At 42.8% G+C, this 19,765-nt stretch overlaps 1 protein-coding gene across 4 annotated transcripts in view; it reads right to left on the bottom strand.

Annotated features, from left to right (window-relative positions):
* ZFYVE26 (zinc finger FYVE-type containing 26) overlaps window positions 1-19,090 on the bottom strand; it is a 62,487-nt gene extending 43,397 nt beyond the window's left edge. For 2 of the 4 annotated variants that reach the window (XM_044436109.1, XM_044436108.1), the window contains exons 1-11: window positions 18,260-18,488; window positions 17,714-17,911; window positions 16,001-16,079; window positions 15,252-15,341; window positions 11,258-11,798; window positions 8,133-8,263; window positions 6,808-6,972; window positions 6,561-6,649; window positions 5,653-5,813; window positions 4,210-4,422; window positions 119-775 (exon numbers count right to left, since the gene is read on the bottom strand). In XM_044436109.1, coding sequence (XP_044292044.1) covers window positions 119-775; window positions 4,210-4,422; window positions 5,653-5,813; window positions 6,561-6,649; window positions 6,808-6,972; window positions 8,133-8,263; window positions 11,258-11,798; window positions 15,252-15,341; window positions 16,001-16,079; window positions 17,714-17,904 — 2,317 coding nt within the window. In that variant the 5' untranslated portion in view covers window positions 17,905-17,911; window positions 18,260-18,488. Of the gene's footprint in view, window positions 1-118; window positions 776-4,209; window positions 4,423-5,652; window positions 5,814-6,560; window positions 6,650-6,807; window positions 6,973-8,132; window positions 8,264-11,257; window positions 11,799-15,251; window positions 15,342-16,000; window positions 16,080-17,713; window positions 17,912-18,045; window positions 18,066-18,259; window positions 18,489-18,756 lie in introns of those variants that run through there. The other 2 variants (XM_044436106.1, XM_044436107.1) reach the window with 2 other exon arrangements.
* Between the last annotated feature and the right edge of the window lie 675 nt (window positions 19,091-19,765).

Raw genomic sequence — 19,765 nt, 5'->3', positions numbered from 1 at the left:
GCAGCTAATCACGAGGCAGGATGCAGTACTCCTTGTTCCTTCCCTACCGACTCACAGGTATGAAGGGTCTTGCTCTCTGCTTGGCAGTTTCAAAGACCACTTGCAGTAAATTTCTTACCTGCATTTCTGTTGCTCAGCACTATTTTATACCGCCACTGAGCTTCAGAGAGGTACTTGGACAACAGCTGCACATGGCAAACGAAGCCATCGCGACTGATCGATAAATTCAAGCAATCCAGCAGGGCCAGCTCTTCCTGAGATGCATTCCGGGAGTCCCATGGAAAAGACCCTTCTATTTCCTTCAGATGGTCCAACAGCATTTGGAGGAAGATCTCCATTGCCACTTCATCTACTAAAAATCCACGGACACCTCTGGTGAAATGTTTCAAGTCCAGATAGTTCAGTCTGAAGGAAGTGCAGTTGTTTCGATCTGACCCTGAACCGAGTGACATTTGGACATCACTATGTTCTTGAGGGGCAGCAGCTGTGCGCATCTTGGATCTCCTTCTTGGCCCTGCAGAGTGCTGAGGGCTTGCTGAGGTGGAAGAACCTTGGCTAGCACAACGCTCTAGTCTCCTTGCCACACGGCCACTTTTCTCAGAACCAGCATCTTCTGTGTTCTCCTCCTCCTGGGGATCAGTACTACAGAGGTCGCTATAAGAGACAAAGAGCAAGGAGAAGATGTTCTCCAGGAGCTCCAGGCGAAGAGGAACAGGGACAGTCCTTAAATAATGCTGACACTTGGCAAGATACTGTGCAAAGAGACTCACATAATCTGCATTGTAAAAACAAAATATTTGAAAAAACAGATTAACTAGCTCACTTCCTCTCTGGATGACTTCATTCAAGGACCAGATAGCTACAAACTTTTCAAAGATAGTACACTTGGTGGGTTTGCTAATAGTCACTAACTGGAACCCCAGGGCATGTAATAACTACCTCCAGGCAATTCCTGATAAATTCCTAACTGCTGAAACACCTTGTTTCGATATATTCTACAGTCCCAAGAACCCGGAAGGGGAGGGAGAGAGGGAGGGATCCTACCACCCTCAGACTGGCTACAGGGACTATACAATCATAGGGAAGATTATACCAAAAAACTGTTGCTAGAATCAGTGTTCATAGAGAAGGGAGAGGAAGAGAGCAAAGAGCCAAGCATGCAGAACCAGTCTAGCTTTGCCTTTGGTACTGAGCTTAGCTGTGAAGGGAGAATATGGACTAATGCAAACATACACACACACAGAGAACCAAAAAACCCAGAAAGGTGAATTTGCAAATACAGGGAATGTGCCCTAACAGTGAACTACTTGTTTTAGTATCTATAATATGCATAAAGTATATTTTCAGCATAGTCAGGATCATATTTGAACTTATTTTTAATTTAAGAAGTAGACCCATTTCAGTTGTTCCTATTTATTTGTTTGTGTTTGTTTATTATTGAATTTATAATCTGCATTAACCAATGGTCCGGGAGAACCCTCTGTAGCTACCAAATGCACAAGCAAGTTCCATGGAGCTCAGTGGGGTGTACTCCGTGGTATATGTCCACTGGCTAATTAAGCAAATGCTCATGTTTTCTTTGTCATTTTTTCAGTGCCAGATATAGGCCTCTCTCTACTTCCGGGTGTTTGAGGGGCATATGTTTGACTGGGAACTGGTAGTTAACCATTTTAACTGTTAACTAATTTCTTCGTACATGAAAGATCTGATGGTATGTTTTTATTAGAGAGAGTTCTGGCTAATGGAAGTACAAAAATGAAATACTGGCTCCAGCCTCTGCTGGGGAAGTTGCCCTGACTGAAGACTGGGGGAAAGCAAGACAGCAAAGGAAAGCAAGACACATGGGCACAGGGAGAGGAGGTATGCAAAGTTAACAAGCTATAGCCCTCAGAGTGGGTAAAATTCTTCCATCAGAATTAAAATAGTGGAAGACAGTAAAATAAAGACAGAGAACAATCTTATGCATGCCTTTTAAGAAGTCCTGATACCCCCACAGAAATGTGGGGTTGCAGCCACAGTCTAACTCACAACATGTAGAGGTTTAACTAAGGATAATGGGGGAAGTATCCGGCAACGAGATTTGCTTGGATGCTGCTGTCCTTGGGACAGCTCAGTTGCTAAGCAGCTTATATTGTGAAAGCTGAGTGCTGCTTCTGGATTTTGCTAGGGAAGAAGTGGCTTTTCCCCTCCATCCCTGCCCTCAATAATACTGTTTTTCAAAGATGGATAATGGAAAAACACAAATGGTGCTTTTTGAAAAAAATAGAATCTAGGTTTAAAAGGCATTTCATTCTTCCTGTTTTGCTTCCACTAACAATTACCAGCATGATGCATACTCCTTTTCCTTAGTTACCCTACCCAGTTGAATTGAACCTGTGAGGATTACTCCTGAGTAAACATATACTGGATTGTGTATTTCTCACATTTGTGTTTGGCCAATTGTTGACAAGCATATATATAATCATGTATTACACATAAAATAGATAATTAAACTATGTTTTGCAGCATGAACTGATTTTAGTATTAATATACAATTTGTAAGGGAAAAAACCTGATGACTGGATTACTTTCAGGATGATGTAAAAGCAACATCTAACTTTAATATTTTAAGCCAGTGTGGTGTGGTAGTTAGAGTGTTGGACTTGGGATCAGGAAGATCTAGGTTCTAGTCTAGTCTTCAATTGGTCATGGATTTTGGATCAGTCACAGACTCTCAGCTTAACCTACCTCACAGGGTGGTTGTTGTGAGGATGAAATGAAAAAAAGGAAAACTTTGCAAGCTGCTTTGTGTTCCTTCCAAATGGAAGAAAGGCAAGGTATAAATGTAATGTTGGAATAGTAATAATTGACTTTAAATTAGTAGATTCAAACACTTGCCTGGAAAACAGGCAACATCCTATGCTACCTTTAGTGACCCCTGTTTAAAAACACTCTGGGGGTTCTTGATATAGCCAGAGGATAATAAGTAACTGGAATTCAGCATTTAGAACTTAGGCAGTATTGCTGAATCCCCAAAACAGAAATGTGATGCTAAAGCATCTGATAGCACAGGAGTCTCAGCCACCAAATTACACTCCTTTCCTTGATGTGTTAAGCTCATACCATCTCAATTACAGAGCACCACAAGCAAGGAGCAGAAGCAGACCAAGGACAGTAGGATAAGGATGCTTAAAGAATGAGTTAATTTTCCAGGAGCAATCTGACCTGCTATATACAAACAACCAAAATGTTATCCTGAAAAATTAGACATACTGAATTCCATGAAAATTGCTTTATCATATCAGCTTGTAAAAGTCGGACAGGTGCATACGTAAAGCTTGAGTATGAAGGCCCAATTCATCCAATAAGGCTTCCATTCAATCACACAAATGGGCGAGTCTCGGCCTTCTACATTCAATTGCTTCTGCCACTGCAAACTGACCCTCAGCTTGAAAAATATTCTCAGTGATTTCTTTGGATTAGAAAAAGGTTAAGGTAAATGTCACAGTAGTTCTCCACCAATCATGGGCCACCCGTTCCAGTCTCCTTGCAGAAATGGCAAATGAACTGTGTGGGCATATAGGGCTGCAAAGTGAGAAACAGGTAGACACTTTACTCAATTTCAACAAAAGTTTACAGAGTGGTTCACAAGACATTAAACCTCTATTTGTACTAGCATCTTATCACTGTGGAGCCCAGCCTTCAATCTGATCCAGGAAATGGAATGCAGTGGTGATACAGTGGAGAATAAAGCTTGGGAGATGAGACCATGACATGGTTCACATGATCACCATAGCCCAGCTTAGCATATTTAAGCCGCTGTGGGTTGCTGCACATCCTGGCACCACTATGAATATTCCCAAAATGGTAGTGGCTAGAACTTATGACGACACCAGAACCTGGCAAGAATGCTTGTTGCCTTGGTTAATAAACCACACACAACCCATAGACTGTTTTAAGTTTGGGAGTGGTTTGTCAACCATGGCAACAACCTACCCTGTGTCAAGTTTGGACAGCAGAATAAGCCATGGTAGGTGCTTCCAGCAGCTTGAATATTCACAAAGGCTGTCTATGTTGATTGGGTGGACTAGACTGCTAATCCCCATTGCTCTGGCATTGTTCACAGCTCTGAATAAACCTATTAAGATATGCTGTGATCTGTAGGAAGAAGCAGTTACACACTGAATAAGAAGCAACATTTAGTTAGAAGGTATGCACAAGCTACCAGACCTGGGTAGAGAGGTTGATCCGTAGGTTTGTTTTGATCAGGCAATTCATCAGGAAGGTCACTGACAAACTGGCTCGCGCAGTCCTTACAATGTGAACCCTTGTGCACATTGACACAGAGTGCGTAGATGGCATATTTCATGGCACAAAATGCCTGGAAAAGGATAAGATTGCGCTGCTGACCCAAACGGGTGGAAGCTGGCATCATTGCTGAATCTAAAAAAGAAGAGGATGCAGAAAACTAAAAGGTTTAGTCACTCTGATGCAAGGAAACAATTATATTTTCCAGATCTGAGCACTCATTTTGCATTCAGTTCCAACAACAATGCTAAAGAAGTTGCAGTCACATACAGTTGAAAGGACTATTAGCTGCTATTAGTGAATCTAAAGTGTCATTTGTACCTAGTCCAGTACATGAGAACCGGTGTGGCATAGTAACTAAGGGCACCCTCACAAAATGTGCATGTGTACACGCACACACAGAGTCCACTCCAGCTACATTTTGCTAGGTTATAAAACAGGAAAACAGGACATATGTTCTTAAAGGATTTAGATATTCGAAATATACCTGCTTGGTAAACATCTAATTCCTAATTGCTCTAATGCTGGGCTAGCTAAACTTTTGGGCCTTTTGTTAGAACATCTGGAAATTTGAGAAACAAGAGATAAAACTGTTGCCAAAGTAAAAGGAACCCAACCAGAGACTTTCATGGGAAATTCAGATGGCAAAAATGAGAGGCTCCCAGCTCACTCTGACACAATCTCAGCCAGTAAGAAAATATTATTTAAAAAAAAAATCAGGAAGAGTCATGCAGAGTCTATAGCCCATCAGTCTTATTTTTGGAAGGGTGTAATAACTAGTAAGGTGAATAACTGAAAAGTGATCGTTTTGTGGCTGTAATGGAGTTTAAATTGTATACTACTAGACCATGTGATTAATAAAGATACATGTGTTGAATTTTGTTGTTACATCATTGTTAGTTTATATTGCTAAAATGTAATATTTATTCTAAAAAAGGGACAAGCAGAGTACTTTGCTGGGCACCAAGTGTGGTTTCTGGGGTCACATTAGCACGAGCAAGGACCATGTTGCTGCCCACGAACACCACATTACCTGCCCCTGCTTCAGAAGCTTTGCCAATTAGCAGTAAACACTTTCAGTGATGCGACAGTACTTGCTACTAACATTATGGAAGTAAAAAATGTAGAACAAACAAAACAGGGCTGGGTCTTTCTATAAAATTACTTGGGGGCACGACCCCCATCACCCTAGACGTTGCTAGATGAGCTGAGATCAGCATCACCCATCATTCTTCATCATAATGTATTCTTCAGCACAACAAGCCAATAGGTATGTAACTGTACCGGCAGAGGTTTTTAGTTTTAGAAAAGTCAGCAGCGATTAAATGAACACTTGGTCATCTCCATACCCCTTGCAAAATTTACCTTGAACCTCTATGGTCCTGACTGGAATTTTCTGCAGAAGTTCAATCACAGCTTCTTCATTCAAAGCCAGGAGGTCGGTAAGATGGTAGAGGAGGTAAAGGGAAGAGTGGCACTCCAAACTGTGTAAGTGCTGCAGAAGAAGTTTCTCTGGGATGGTATTACTGCAGGGGAATGGAAACCTGCTTTCAGTGGCAGAGTAATTGGCTCGCTATCTGGATTGTTTAACATGTACAACATTCTAAAACCCAACTCAGCTTAAATAGTTGGGTTTTAAGCACTTTATCCAAGTAACCTATGTAAACGCAGTCAGACGTCACCAGTGACAAGGATAAACATTTGAATTTCCAGAAAATCTGAAAACATGTGCCTCTTGCCCCAACCCATCTTCCAGCTCACAGTAATATATACGGGGTATGAACAGGGGTTCTGAAGGCCATGCAATAGATTTGAAAGAAAAAAACCATGATCATAATGCCAAATTTGGCTTCCAACCTGATCACTTGAATACCTTTTTCAATGCCAGATCAGATTATAATTATTTAGCTCAAAATACATAGAGCTATAGTTCCACTTAAGTGTGGCTTCGGTATTTTGATGTGGAAGTGTCAGAGAGGAAGGAAGGAGGAGACACACATGAGACAGAAGAGCAAGCTTTACAGAGAACAGGAGCTGATGGGCTGGTTGAAGACAGAAGAATGGAAGCTGGGGGAGAAATCGGGTGGAGAGCAGAAAATTGTAAGGGGCCCAGCCATGTCCAAAGAGAAGTACCTTTTCTTTTGCCTCATGGCTATAGTCAGAGCCCATGTATACATTGAATCTGCACATGCTATTAGAGATCACTAGCATCCATCATAAATCAGGCTCATGGGGACAGAGACCTTGGAAAGAATTAATCCATGTTTTGTTACCTATTCTGCTGGATGCACCACTCAAGAACATCCACTTGAGCACACAGACCATCACAGAAATCTTTTAATATAGAATCATTGAAGAGTCCCTGTTTAAAAAAAGTGATAGGGAGAGGAACTGGATCAGGTATACACCCATTTAAAAAAGGGGAAAAGAAAACACAAAGCATCCCTCCAATTCTGCGCCTCGCTTCACAATAGAGAATGTGTTGCACGTTCTCCACATATCTCACAGAGTCTGACTTGCCTGAGTTTTGTGAAGAGTTTCCAGCAGCATTTTTGCGGATTCTAAACTGCGACACTGTGTCCACCCTAGCAGTATCAGGAGACGACTGAGGTGGCTGAATTCCTGCTTCAGTAAGCTGCTAAGGCTGGAGAAGTCTTCCCTTTTCAATAAAGCTAATGCCGTAACCTAAGAAAAGAACAACTTTTTAATTCTAACGAAAGTGGAATGCCAGAACCAGAAAGATTATTCCTGTATTTGATCCATGAAATGTTGAAGTTGTATCACCGGAACAATTCAGAGAGATTTTTCTAGTTCACTTTCTCAGGGCTGAAGGAAAACAGTGGTTGAAAAACACACCTATATACCTGTCATCACAGTACCACTTCCTTTTCTCTGGTTCAAAAGATGCATTCAAAATTTTATTTAGAAGCAAAACATGCTGGGATAATGACACCCCATAGCGAGGTTACAGCAAATCAGAAGGGATGCGGCTCTGAGGAAAAGTGCGTGCTTCACATCTATCAAGACTCCCTATTCAGTCTCAAACACCTCTGATGTAGGGCACAATCCTGCAAAAGTTGAGACAGAAAAAAGTACAGCTCCCAGCACCTCCTTCTTCTGTCTCACCTTGCACAGAATTGCGCTTTAAGAGATCATGAGTAGATAGTTCCTTTCCTAAGATGTTAGTGTGAACCACCTGAGAAATCAGAGCAGACCTTTGGCACAATTATATGGAAACAGATACCGATACCTGTGGAGTGATTAAGTGATTCAACCCACTTAAATTCAAGTCACCTATTTAGTCTTGTTTCAGACTTCTACACTTCCAAAACATATAAAGCTCTTTATTTATCTACACTCACAGCCCCTTTTCTTAAATGCACCTTCAAAATAAGTGAACCCCAGTATGAAATACTTAAGAGAATGAATCAGAGTAGTATCCAGTGGCGACCCATCACCAGCAAAACGGACACCATTGGCAGAATGAATTCACCCTCCATTTGCATCCCCCAAATTTGTTCTGGAGGTTTGTGGGATCCTTCCAAGCCAATCTATGGGCTGTGCAGGCAGTAGGAGAGAAAGAGGAGTCTTACTGCATGAATGAAATTTGATTGGATAAAGCTCAATGTAAATAACTAAATAGAGAACAAAGGCCCTGGTTTACAGTTTAGAGACCTATCTGTTAAGTCACTAAAACTGCAGCACTTTTGCCAGAGATCTCAATGTTAATGCATAGGTGCCATTCTGGGAGTTCTCTGCTTCACTCTGATACACGACATCAGCACGAACCATTGTTTAACTCTTAGAGTAATGTCTCATTAAGCTATGTCTCATTAGGGGATTACCAGAATTTGTTCCAAAAAGTGTTTGTTGCTGCTGAGACAATAGAAATAGGCAGCTTTCCAAGAATAAGCTTGTTCATGATCCAGGAATAATGCCATCACTGCCCGCTCAGCATCCATCTGTTCAGATGTACCTAGAGTATCAATAAAACTGTGGTTAATGGCAACTTTAATCAAGATACAGACAGTATTGCTCATTCAGGCAGTAAAGAAAGGAACCATGTAAATAGAATGTAAGAGGCAGCTTGTTGTCCCACTCCTCTTTCACTTCCTGGCCATCCTCCATGCATTGGAGGGTCTGCAGTGAGAAGACCTATATTCATGTACGTTCCCCATGCTTCTCTGGAATCTGTACTGGTTAGCTAGCCTGATTTATTGATACTCTAAGAAATTTGGACTCTTGTGGACCACTGACAGCAGAGGAGGGGACATACCCTCCTACTAGCTCCTGTCACGCCCCAACACTTGAAAAGGAGTAAGGAAGGTAAGTTCTGTTCCAGCTAATGAAAATCTCCTTCCTGCTCATTCCATGTGTCTTTCTTATAAGTGGAAGAAGTCTGGGTCATGTCACCACATTTGAGTTGTACTGGGCAGACAGTCCTAATATACAACTGACCATTGCGACATCGCTATTGGTAAGTCAAGTCATAGACATCATCATGAGGGGAACCATGTACTTCAGCTTTCCTCAGCCTTCAGATGTGTTGGACTAAAGCTCCTATCATCCCTAGCCAGCACGGCTGGACACTTTAAGCTAAAGGACTTGCTTCAAATCAGGTTTTGTATGTGTAGATATAGATAGTAGAAACTTCCTAATCGTCTCTCTGAAAAAGATTCTAAGCCTATTTATGATATTCTGCAGCAAGAAAAGCAATCCTGTCTAAAGGTATCCCAGACAAGTCACTGGAAGGAAACTGTGGTTTATTGATTTATTGCTTACATGGAAGCCAAAGATAGGTGGCACACATTACTCATGTTGCAAATACAGGATAATTCCTTCATCATCAAATCGTTCACAATAATTGAAACAGCTATTTAAAAGGAGAGCCACCTGCTAATTCTTGGGAGCCTACATAAAACTGTAAATCAGCAATGTCACACAGAATTGAGACCAAGTTTGGAACAGAGAACTGGGTATGTACGCACTTGAGAATCACGGACACTCCAGTGCAGGGAGCGAGAAAAACTGAAGACCAAATTCAGACTTGGAGAAGCTCTTGAAGGCTGTTTTGCAGTGGCAGATGGGACAAAAGAGCTAGCACCAGAACTACAACACATGCCATCATATCATAGCTTACAGCTCTTCGTGCCCAGCAAATGAGTATCAGGAGAGGGATTTCAAGCTTTTAAGGTCGGGTGGGGGAAAACTGCACAAAAAACAGGAATCCATTAGGGGAAAAACAGGTGTGGGAATCCTAGGGAACTCTGGGGAACAAGGTTTTGGCACCTGGAGCTGCAGCTCCTCATTCCTGCTCCAACAAAATGTGTTCAGCACTAAAAGGCATGCACATGAGTGGAAACCATTAAGAGAGACTCCTGGGAAATGAACTTGCATTTTCATCTGAAAGAGTCCAACAGTTCAGTTATTCCACAATCCTGCCTAATCATTATCATAACAATCTGGGAAAGTATACCATCATAATCATCACCAGCACTGCCACACCACACTGCATATAAATCCTTTTGTTTTTCTCTATGAAAAACCAGTCCCCAATTTCATCCTCACAACAACCCTGTGAGGTAGATTAGGCTGAGAGTAACTGAGAAAGTCACCCAGTGAGCTTCATGGCCATTTTATACTGATAATTTTAATTTTGTATTTGTAAATCAATGTATTTTTTTGTATTTTTATATTTAATGGTAATTTATTATGTACTATTGTATTTCAATGTATTTTTTCATGTTGTAAGCCGCCCCGAGGTTTCGGCAAGGGGCGGCATAGAAATGTTATAATAATAATAATAATAATAATAATAATAATAATAATAATAATAATAATAATAGAACCCAGATCCCCCAGGCCCCCAGTCCTACATTCTCACCACCACAATGGCTTCCTGCAGCAGCACTAAACTTCAGGATATGAAGGGGAGATTATAGGACACAAAAAACCTCCTTCAACATTATCAGTGAGACAGTCACTGGTACATTTTTATTTATTTCACTGAAGTAGGGCTAGGAATACGTGGTCTTTATGCAGCGATGCAGCAATTCAGCCAGAGAGCATGTTTTCACAGAGCAGCAGCATCTGACGGGTAGCAGTGGCAGCAAGGTCTGTCCTGTCCGCATCACATGCAGCTCCACCCAAGGGACCAACCTAGTGGCTGACCAAGACTCTCCTTCAGGAGAGGCTGAATTGTGGCCAAACTGATACACATGCTTTAGCCGTCAAAGAATGGCCCAAACCAGTTGCAGTGTTTTGCCTATGCTTTCAATTATACTTATTTCTCCAATCTGTATCCTGCCGTTCATTTTAAAAATTAAATTATGGTTTAGATCTGGGGTCCTCAAACTTTTCCACCAGGGGAGCCAGTTGAAAGCTGCCAGTGCTGGGCGCGGGCCGGAAAGGTGGTGCCAGCCGTGCACACGGGCCAGCGTGGGGGCAGGCATGCGGCGCAGAGCGGGTGCACGAGGCAGCAGCTTGCTCACTTGGAGATCATTTTCTCTGAGCAAGCAAGCCACTGCCTCCCTGCGCGCAGGCTGAGGTGGGCAGCGGAGGGCGTGCCTGTGGGCACGGGTACACACATGGCAGGACCAAATGGGCATGGCAGGCCAGATAAATGGGCATGGTGAGCCAGAACCGGCCCCCGGGCCATAGTTTGAGGACCCACGGTTTAGATCAACATTGGTCAATATCTTCAGCTAAGTGAGGTGGAAGCCTCCCTAGCCAAGCTGGTGCAGGGACCAGAGTGTCCACTGAAATGGGACAAAGTGCACACATCAGAGGCTGCCCCTGCAGGAGGGGAGAACATGCCCGAGGTGCTTCAGCATCAATGCAGCCTCCTCTTATCTTGTGTACAGCCACTGGGTTGGAATGGAAAAGCAGGGTTACACAGGAGGAGCTGAATTAGGCCCACGGACCAATATTTGCACATTGCTGGCTTAGACCATAAACACTTAAAACAAACCTTGGCCTGGTGACTTCAGCCTCAGCAGCTTCTCTCTTGTCTTCTCAATAAACACACTGCTAAACAGGCTGAGCAAGGCATGGCTATCATTCCGCAGCAGACAGCCGAGCAACCGCTCTTCCCTCAGTGGGCTCCGCTCGGCCCAGCAAGCATCCAGGAGTTCTCTGCAGAGAAGACGCAGCTCCCCAGTCTGACTCTCTGTCTCCAAATTCAACAGACTCAGTGCATTATAGATTTCATCCACAGTCTTGCTCCAATCCGATTCTGAGAGATCTGGATTTAGACGGAGACGTTTCAGATGTTTTAGGGAGTCCCAAAGAAAGCCAATAAAGATGTGTTGTGGGAAGCAACTGTGTGGTAGCGAGGAGCCATGTTCAATGGGATCTCTCTGCAGAAGCTCCAGCATGGCTTCCAGCCTCCGAGGAGTCTGCAACAGCATTCTCCGGAAAACAGACATCACCTCCACACTAAATTTATGTACAGATCCATCCCTTTGCTTCCTGTTCAATGTGTGTCTGTCTTGAAAAGCTTCATATAGCTCCTGGGAAAGAAAATACATGCCTGAAATAAGAAAGAGTCATTTCTCCACAATACATTTGAAAAATTGAAGAACAGGTATCAAATACGGAATCCTAAGAGTTGCAAGGGGCCAATAAGACCATCAGATCCACCACCCAGCTCAGTGCAGGATTCCAGGCTGAAGTACTCACTCCAAGTTAAAATACCTCTCAGTAGCACTGACCCTTATCACACTGGAGCCCTAGAGAAGAAGTTCATGCATCTAGAAGCCTGCACCTGGCTGTAGCCACTGTTGGTTCTAGAGAACACTGTAGTCAGCTGGCCAGCTCCATTCCAACCCTATAAGCCTGCCACAGCTCTCACCTGCCCGCTTGCTCATTATCTTGGGTACATGGAATCCTCATGCAATGTCAGAGAGAGACAAAGTTATGTTGCTTCCTTAGCTCTTTCTGATATTGCAAAAGAATCCCCATGGTGTGAGAATCTTAGTAAGTGCTTAGCTGGTACTGGTGGTGCACAGAGAGGATCAGAACAAGGCTCTCCACCTGATGATTGTATGCATCAGAGCCAACAGATGCAACAGCCAGTCATGGGCGTCTGGGTGCATGAAGCCCTGTTTCACTTCTCTTGTATGAACTAGGCCACAGTCTACTGACTAGCAGAAGAACTTCAAGACAAACACCATTAACACTATTATCCAGTGTTCCCAGCTGTTTAACGACAATGTTTAAAACAGGAAAAAGGATACGATGCTAACAGTAATAAGAACCAAAATAAATGAAGTTTGGCAGTAAACAAACAAACTTCCCATCAGGGGAATTCAGGTTAAATCTGTGCTAAATCAATGCACTGAGCCCCAGCATCTTCCAGTGTCCCCTTTGGTCTTAAGTGTAGGGGTGGCTACAGGGTAGGGCTAAAAAACTAAACAAAAGCTAGTTTTTAAAAGAAAAAAGTAAGAGGATAGCTAATGTAACAAGGTGTATCTTGGCCTCTTCAGAGAACCAACAGACCAAACCACTCTGCAGGTTGAGCAAGGTGGATTTCGATGGCGATAGCCCCTCCATGCAGAGGCAGTTGAAAACAAATGGAGCCTGCCTACCTGGACCAGGAATCTTACACCTGGAGGGAGGAGACAGTCAAAGGTAACAGAATACCATCTGGCAGCTCCAGGAGAACCTCCCTTTTTCCTTCCCCTACTTGTATTAATAAAATGAACTCTCAGTTTATTATACTGCACCAACACTGTCGATTCCACACTGTAACACCCAAATGAGTTTCTTTTATTCTTGCCAAGTTCTTTTCAAGACAATCATGAAAGTGCCTGTTGATCAGCAACTCACAATTTCATTCAAAATTATTTTCACACATACTCTGCCCTTTTATCATTCTAAGTACAAAAAAGAAGGCAGGAAATATTGTAATTCATATATACATATTTATCAGCTTCCCATGTCAGTAACTAAAACAATAACCATTTGACCAAGAGGAAACTAACCAGCTGCATCCTGTGCAGGCATATCTTTTTTGTTTCTAGTTTCATTTCTACTTAAGGGGTTTCCTACCATAGTCACTACACAGCTAGCTACAGATATCAGCCATACCTCAGTTTTTGACTGCATTTTTAAAAATTTGGCCACCCATGCTTCTAGAACAGCATCCCCTCAAATTTTTTAGACTACAACAATATTCCTGACCACTGGCCACGCTGGCTGAGGCTAATGGAACTTGTAGTCCAAAGCATCTGATGACATCAGGTTGAGAAATGCTGTCCTGGAGCACTTTCCTCATTCATCAGCATTCATGCCCTTGAACAGTTTCTTAAGTAATACATTAACAAGGTATCTTAAACAAGAAGATCTCTAAAACAATGCTCCTGAAGAAATTACATCAGCTGCACTCTTTGGTGGTCAATCTGCGATTTGTGACATCCAATTCAGAACTGAATTGACAGCAAAAGTGAGTGTCTGCAAACTAACATTTTTTGTTATTTGTGGGTGAGTTCCTGTTATCGTTTACTGTACAGTCTGTTATGAAAGAGATCAATGAACTGGACCTAGAGTTTTATGGAGCCAAATGCTATGAAATGGATGATGCAGAGGGGGAGAGGTGATTTTTGCTAATTCCAGACTCTCCCCTGCAGCCCCCTGAAATCTACTCTGGAGGGCCTTTTGCTAGAGGCTGTTTCCCACAGCAATGAATAGATCCTTCAGGGCAACTCTGGCCCCAACCCAATAAAACACAGAAAACAGTGGAAAAAGGACTGCAACCAAAGTAAATACAGATGATTGGAAAAGACTAACACTTTTGCACACGCACCAAACTTCTATCACAGCGCCTTCCCTTGGCTAACCACCTTTATAGCCAGGAAGGCTATACCAATCCAACAGCAGCCTAAACACATCTTCATAATGGGTCTTGCAAGACTTCCCAGCTGTAGAAGTGACCCTTCTTCACAATATTACTATGCAAAAAGCAGGCAGAGATTTTTGCCTGCTTTATGTCTCCCTTCCTTTTTCATGAATTATATTGGAATGCCATAATACAAAGTAAATAAAACTGTCAACAGCCACAAGGAAATGGACAAAGCAGTGACAACAAGCTAATAGAATGCTGCTTTATTATGAGTCAGATTGTCTATCTAGCTTGGTGCTCCAGAGTTTCAGAAAAGAGATTTTCTCAGCCCTCTCTGAAGATGAACTGTTTCTACATGCAAAGAGCATTGAACATGAGTCTTTCTACCTTCAAAGGTAGTGTTCTGCCCCTGGAAGTCACAGACCTTTCTCATAATACATACATCAAAAGAAAAAATATTTTTATATACAAGGGGTCTTCAAAAAGTTTCTACAGTTTTATATTTTATATTTATATTTTGTAGATGGCATTAGAAAGTTAGTACAATGCTGAGAAAAATGCATTGCAAAAGAAGATGACTATGTAGAAAGGTGATGTAATTTGTTTTTGAAATTCTTAATAAATAGCATTCTAAAAAGTGCAGAAACTTTTTGGAGAACCCTCATATACAACCCAGAACAGCAGTCCATATTCAGAAGTGGAATAAGTAGACTAGGAATAAGAGAAAGTTCTGCTAGAGGCAACAAATCAAAGCACTCCAGAACCAAGGTCAGTCATCTTTTTCCAACACATCCTACCAAGATGACTTTGATTGAATCAGGCAAACAATAGAAGTGGCAACATTTCCCAATTTCAGAGGAATGTCAGGAGCTCCAACTTCACCACCTTATCTGTTCTGCTGAATTCACCCCTCCCACATGAGCTTTACACACATTAAATGGCCAAAATTAACACAGTTTTAACATTAACTGCCCAGAGAGCTTTGGCTATCGGGTGGCACAGAAATGAAATAAATGATAATAATAATGTCCCCACCAACCAGTGACATGACTACTCTGCTCAAACATATCTGCACTAAAAGCAGTACAGCTGCACTGCATTCTCCCTGGAGAGGGAACTGTACCTTTAGAACAGCATGTGGTGCATCCTTTTCCAGTTCTTCTAAGAGAAGCAAGAATTCTGTTTCTTTCTGGAGGGCTACAGGAACAGTTTTCTGGAACAGTTAGGGGAGATTAAGCAGGAGGGGCGAATACAGAAAAAATGCAAATTAGAATAAGTATACAAATAAAATAATTTAGTAACTCTTGTAAATTGGATGTTTTAAAGCATGTAAAGGTTTTAGGAACTGGGGAATGATTGCAATTAGCTTTTCAATCTATTTGGGAACTTCCAGTGCAAATGAACTGGACACCCATTTGCAGTTACTCAATCAACAGCAGGAACCCATAGATCTGGGTTTGCAACACACTTCCAAATTTAGAAAATAGGACTTAAACAAGTTTAGCAATTCAAGGAACATCATAACGGTCTGCTTTTTCCCATTCAGTGTTTAGAAGTAATAGAATTGAATCCAGAATTAATCATACTTAAAGTAGATGCAGTAAATTCAATCTGATGTATGTTAGAAGTGATTTACTTATGTCCTATATATTTAAATGATTTTATTTCAGTTCCATTTATTTCAGATAACTAGCTCTGGATCTAACCAATAATAAGCAATGGTAGCATTTAAAATGTTTGTTTGTTTCTTGTTGTAGTGGAAGAAGACTTTTTGTCCTTATTCCAACAAAAATTCTGAAACTTTTTTGGGCACTGCAAAGCATATCACTTGGGACAATGTTCCTGTTTAGACCTAGAAAAAAGAATATTCACCTGTTCCCACGCTAGCCACTTCTTCAATACAAGGAGCCAAAACCAGGCAAGCTTTTGAGGACTATGGTTCGGTCCACATCTACAAAGATATTGCATACTCAAGAATTAAACATTTGCATCCAAAATTTAACAATCCAGAAGTTCTAATAAATCTGTAGAAATTACTTTTAAGTAATAGCACTTTGAAATGCAATCTTAGCAGGTTTTTCTCACAATCCCCAAATGTGATGTTTCTCAAAACTCCATGCTAAATAAACACAAAGACATAACAGACCACAACATGGGGGATAGGACAGAGGCAGCCTTGAATCTGTTGTGGCCAAAGCAACTCCACATACAAGTAGACAGGAACTCCATGAGAACCAGTGTGATATGACAGAGTTGGACTGGGAACCTGCGAAATTCAGGTTCTAGTTCCCACTTAACCATGAAGCTCACTGGGTGACTTTGAGACAGTCATTCACTCACTCTCAGTCTAACCTTCCGCAAAGGTTTGCTGTGTTGCAAGGATAAAATGATGCTATGTAAGCCACCTCACAAGAGGAAAAGTTGCAGGATATAAATGCAATGTGATGATGATAGATTCATCACCCCGGGAGGTGGTTGAGGCCCCATTGGTGCGGGTGTTCAAGGATAGGCTGGACGTCCACATGGTGGGCATGTTGTGAGCGTAGCCGGCTGCTGCCGGAGGTCAGACTAGATGGCCCGGGAGACCCCTTCTGACTTGCTCTGTTTTCTATGTTTCTATGATGATGATTCACCAGGGAGGTCCCAAAATCTGGCCCATCCTCATTAGGATCCTGTTACTAACAGAACTAACAGTACATTGCAAACATCAAAGGAATCAACAACGTGGGAGTTAGGTAGAAGGAGGGGGAGAACACATGAGACAAGAACACGTAAGGTCAAATGTCCTACATGCCCCTCACTGTGGTCCACATAAGCCAGCCTGAGTCCAAGCAACAATGGATCCTCCACTTCGCATATACATCCCCAGCCCACTTAGGATCACACTGTAAAGGCTCATCTAGTCAAGCAACCTGTGCCAGGAGCAGTGAGCCAGATGCCTCTGAGGAGCCTCAAGGAGGACATGGCTCTCCCCTTGGGTTCATCCCCATCCTACAGGCCTTATTACAATACCGCACCTGTTTGTTGAAAGGCAAATAAGTTCTGCTTTCTTTTGCTTTATATTTTATACATTTCATAAAGAATCCAATAAAAAAGTAGAATCTTTACTAGTTTTAAGACATCCTGCCTTATTTTCACAGACCACTGCAGGGATTTATACTGCCATTTGTTCAGTCTGTCAAACACAAGAAAGAACTAAGCATGTTTACTCAGATATAAGTCCCACTGTTTCTAATGGGGTTATGTCTAAGTAAGCATATTTAAGTGGGAATCCTATGCACATTTCCCACTGCATAATCCCAACTAGTATAATGGGACTTACTGACCAAGCATGCATAGGAGCATACTATGTGCACGTTTAAGAGGCACGTGCACAATTGAACATAGCATAAGCTTTAGTATGTAAACAACAAAGGAACACATGCAAAAACTACATTAAGGCTTCAATCCTACACACATTTTCCTGGAAAACAATTGGACTTCTGAAAAATAGTGAACCAGATTGCACTATAAAACATTTTCGATACCTTCCTAGCACACAAAAGTAAATTAGAGAACATAAAATAAAATCATAGAAGTGGTTACCTCAGACGGAAAGGACAGACTACTAGGGCATGCAAGATTGCTTCTACTTTTTCAGAGTCATCTTCTTTCCACTGATGTAACTGAGGAACACAGGCCTGGGCGAGTTCCCAGTCTCCCCTCTGCACAGATTCGCAGAAAAACCAGAAGAGCCGTTCCAGGGACACAGATTCTTCCTTCCCAAAAGGATACATCCTCCTGCTGCAAAAGGCAAACACCACGACCATCAGACTCTACGCTGAAATCGTATTTACATAACTTTCGCTTCCTAAACCGAGAGAAAATTTTGCCAAGAGAAAACCCTAGAAGTTGAACCTAAGGCTTTTCCTACATACTTTCAGAGACATCAGCCAGGCACGCAACGCTTTCAGTCAAATACGCTTGGATAATTATTCCGGAAGAGAGATCATCCGTGCGTCCCCACCTCAAATTATTACGGGGAGGGGACTTTTTCAGCGTCCTGCTCGGAGTTTGAGCCCACTGGGTGGAGTTCGCTCTTGCGCCTAACACTTCCCTGAGCGGTGAAGAGTTGCCCCGGCCCCGACCTACCTGCGAGACCACCTGCTGGTGGGATATACGCCCAGCGCGTCGTCCACTTAGCCTTCCGCCTACGGCTTGTTCCGGCTGTATTCCCAAACAGAAACAAATCCTGCCACCGCGGCCATGTTGAGATACAGATCAGGTGATCTAAGCGGTAGGCGAAGCCACTGGTTTATTGGAGAAGGAAGACGCCATCTTTCACTGGGGCAAAGAAGCCCAATCAGTGCCATCACTTAAGCAGGCACGCCGCGGCGCTGGACGCTCTCTGCTCGAGGTTTCCCAAAGACCCCCACCTCGTGCAGGCGGCACAGGGGAACCGCTCAGGAAGGGGCGCCGCTGCTCCAACGTGCACGGAGAGCCTCGAGATTATGCTCGTCCGCTCTTTCCCCAAGGAAAGGTCTGGAGGAGCGTGTGGGGTTGGACGCTGTTGCCCAAAGCCAGACCGAGTGACCGCTTGGCGCCCAGTGCGCCGCCGCCTTCTTATGGGGAAGATCGACTGGAAGTACCTCCTGTTTCTGCTTCCCGAGGGTGTTCCCAAAGCATCGTTCTCAAAGGAAGGATGGGGCAGTTGGCGCTGTTGCTCAGGGTTGCTCCTCCGTGCCTTCGCGTAACGGCAGCTCAACTCCCTCCTTGCTAGGTCTTTCCAGGAGGAAAGGCCAGGTGAGGAGAGGGGCGTTTCCTCTTTGAGAGTTGCTTCCCGAAGCACTGAACGGCTTCTAGTAATGATAGCCAAGACTTCCCAACTTTTCGCAAAGCTAAAGTAGCAAATTGGCACGCACACGGATAAATTAAGGTGCGTAGATTTGTCTTTAAAGCAGAGCCAGGCAATTTCTGTCTAAGAGGGCCAATTTTGCGCCCCGAAAGCCAACCGAGGCCACACCTCTGCCCGGACCTGCTGCCGGCCTTGCCACCACCTGGAAACAGTCACATGATTTCGCTGGCAAAGAGCACGTGCTTCTTGCACGCCTTAATTTTTAAAGAAATGTACGTGTTGCTTCTGTGCCACTGAATTTCTGCAGCAAAATGTTTTATCGGTTCTTGCCAGTGCTTGCCCACACATCAAATACGATGAGGTCTCTCCACTTGCAGATTATGCCGCATGCCCTTCCTACTATGCCACTTGCTTCTTTTTCCCATAGAGTGAAAGTTATGTGCTCCGAAAAAGTGAAGTGGAGCCAGAAATAAAAATGTAAGCTACAGGGTATTCCCTGGTTTTATACATACCCCAGAGTGCTGAAATTCTTGCTGCCTGATAATGAGTACCAAATATAACCGTTGTGCATGCAAATGACTTGCGATTCCCTACATCAGGCAACCCCTTTTCAGCTAATGCCTGATGACTTGCATTGGACCTGATCAATCAGGTACAATCAAGGGTTTTGATTTCTTCTTACCACCAAAATAAACTGCAATGTTTAATTCCATTTAAAAGTTTTGATTAACACAGGAAGGGAGAGAAATTGCTCATGGAAAGCACGCATGCTGGTTTGATTCCTTTCAGAGTGATCTGAACTA

Source organism: Varanus komodoensis, unplaced genomic scaffold (assembly GCF_004798865.1).
Source record: "Varanus komodoensis strain SLA01 unplaced genomic scaffold, ASM479886v1 scaffold3, whole genome shotgun sequence".
Lineage (NCBI taxonomy): Eukaryota > Metazoa > Chordata > Lepidosauria > Squamata > Varanidae > Varanus > Varanus komodoensis.
The sequence above is the reverse complement of the archived record's forward strand: the minus strand, read 5'-3'. Positions and strand labels throughout refer to the sequence as shown.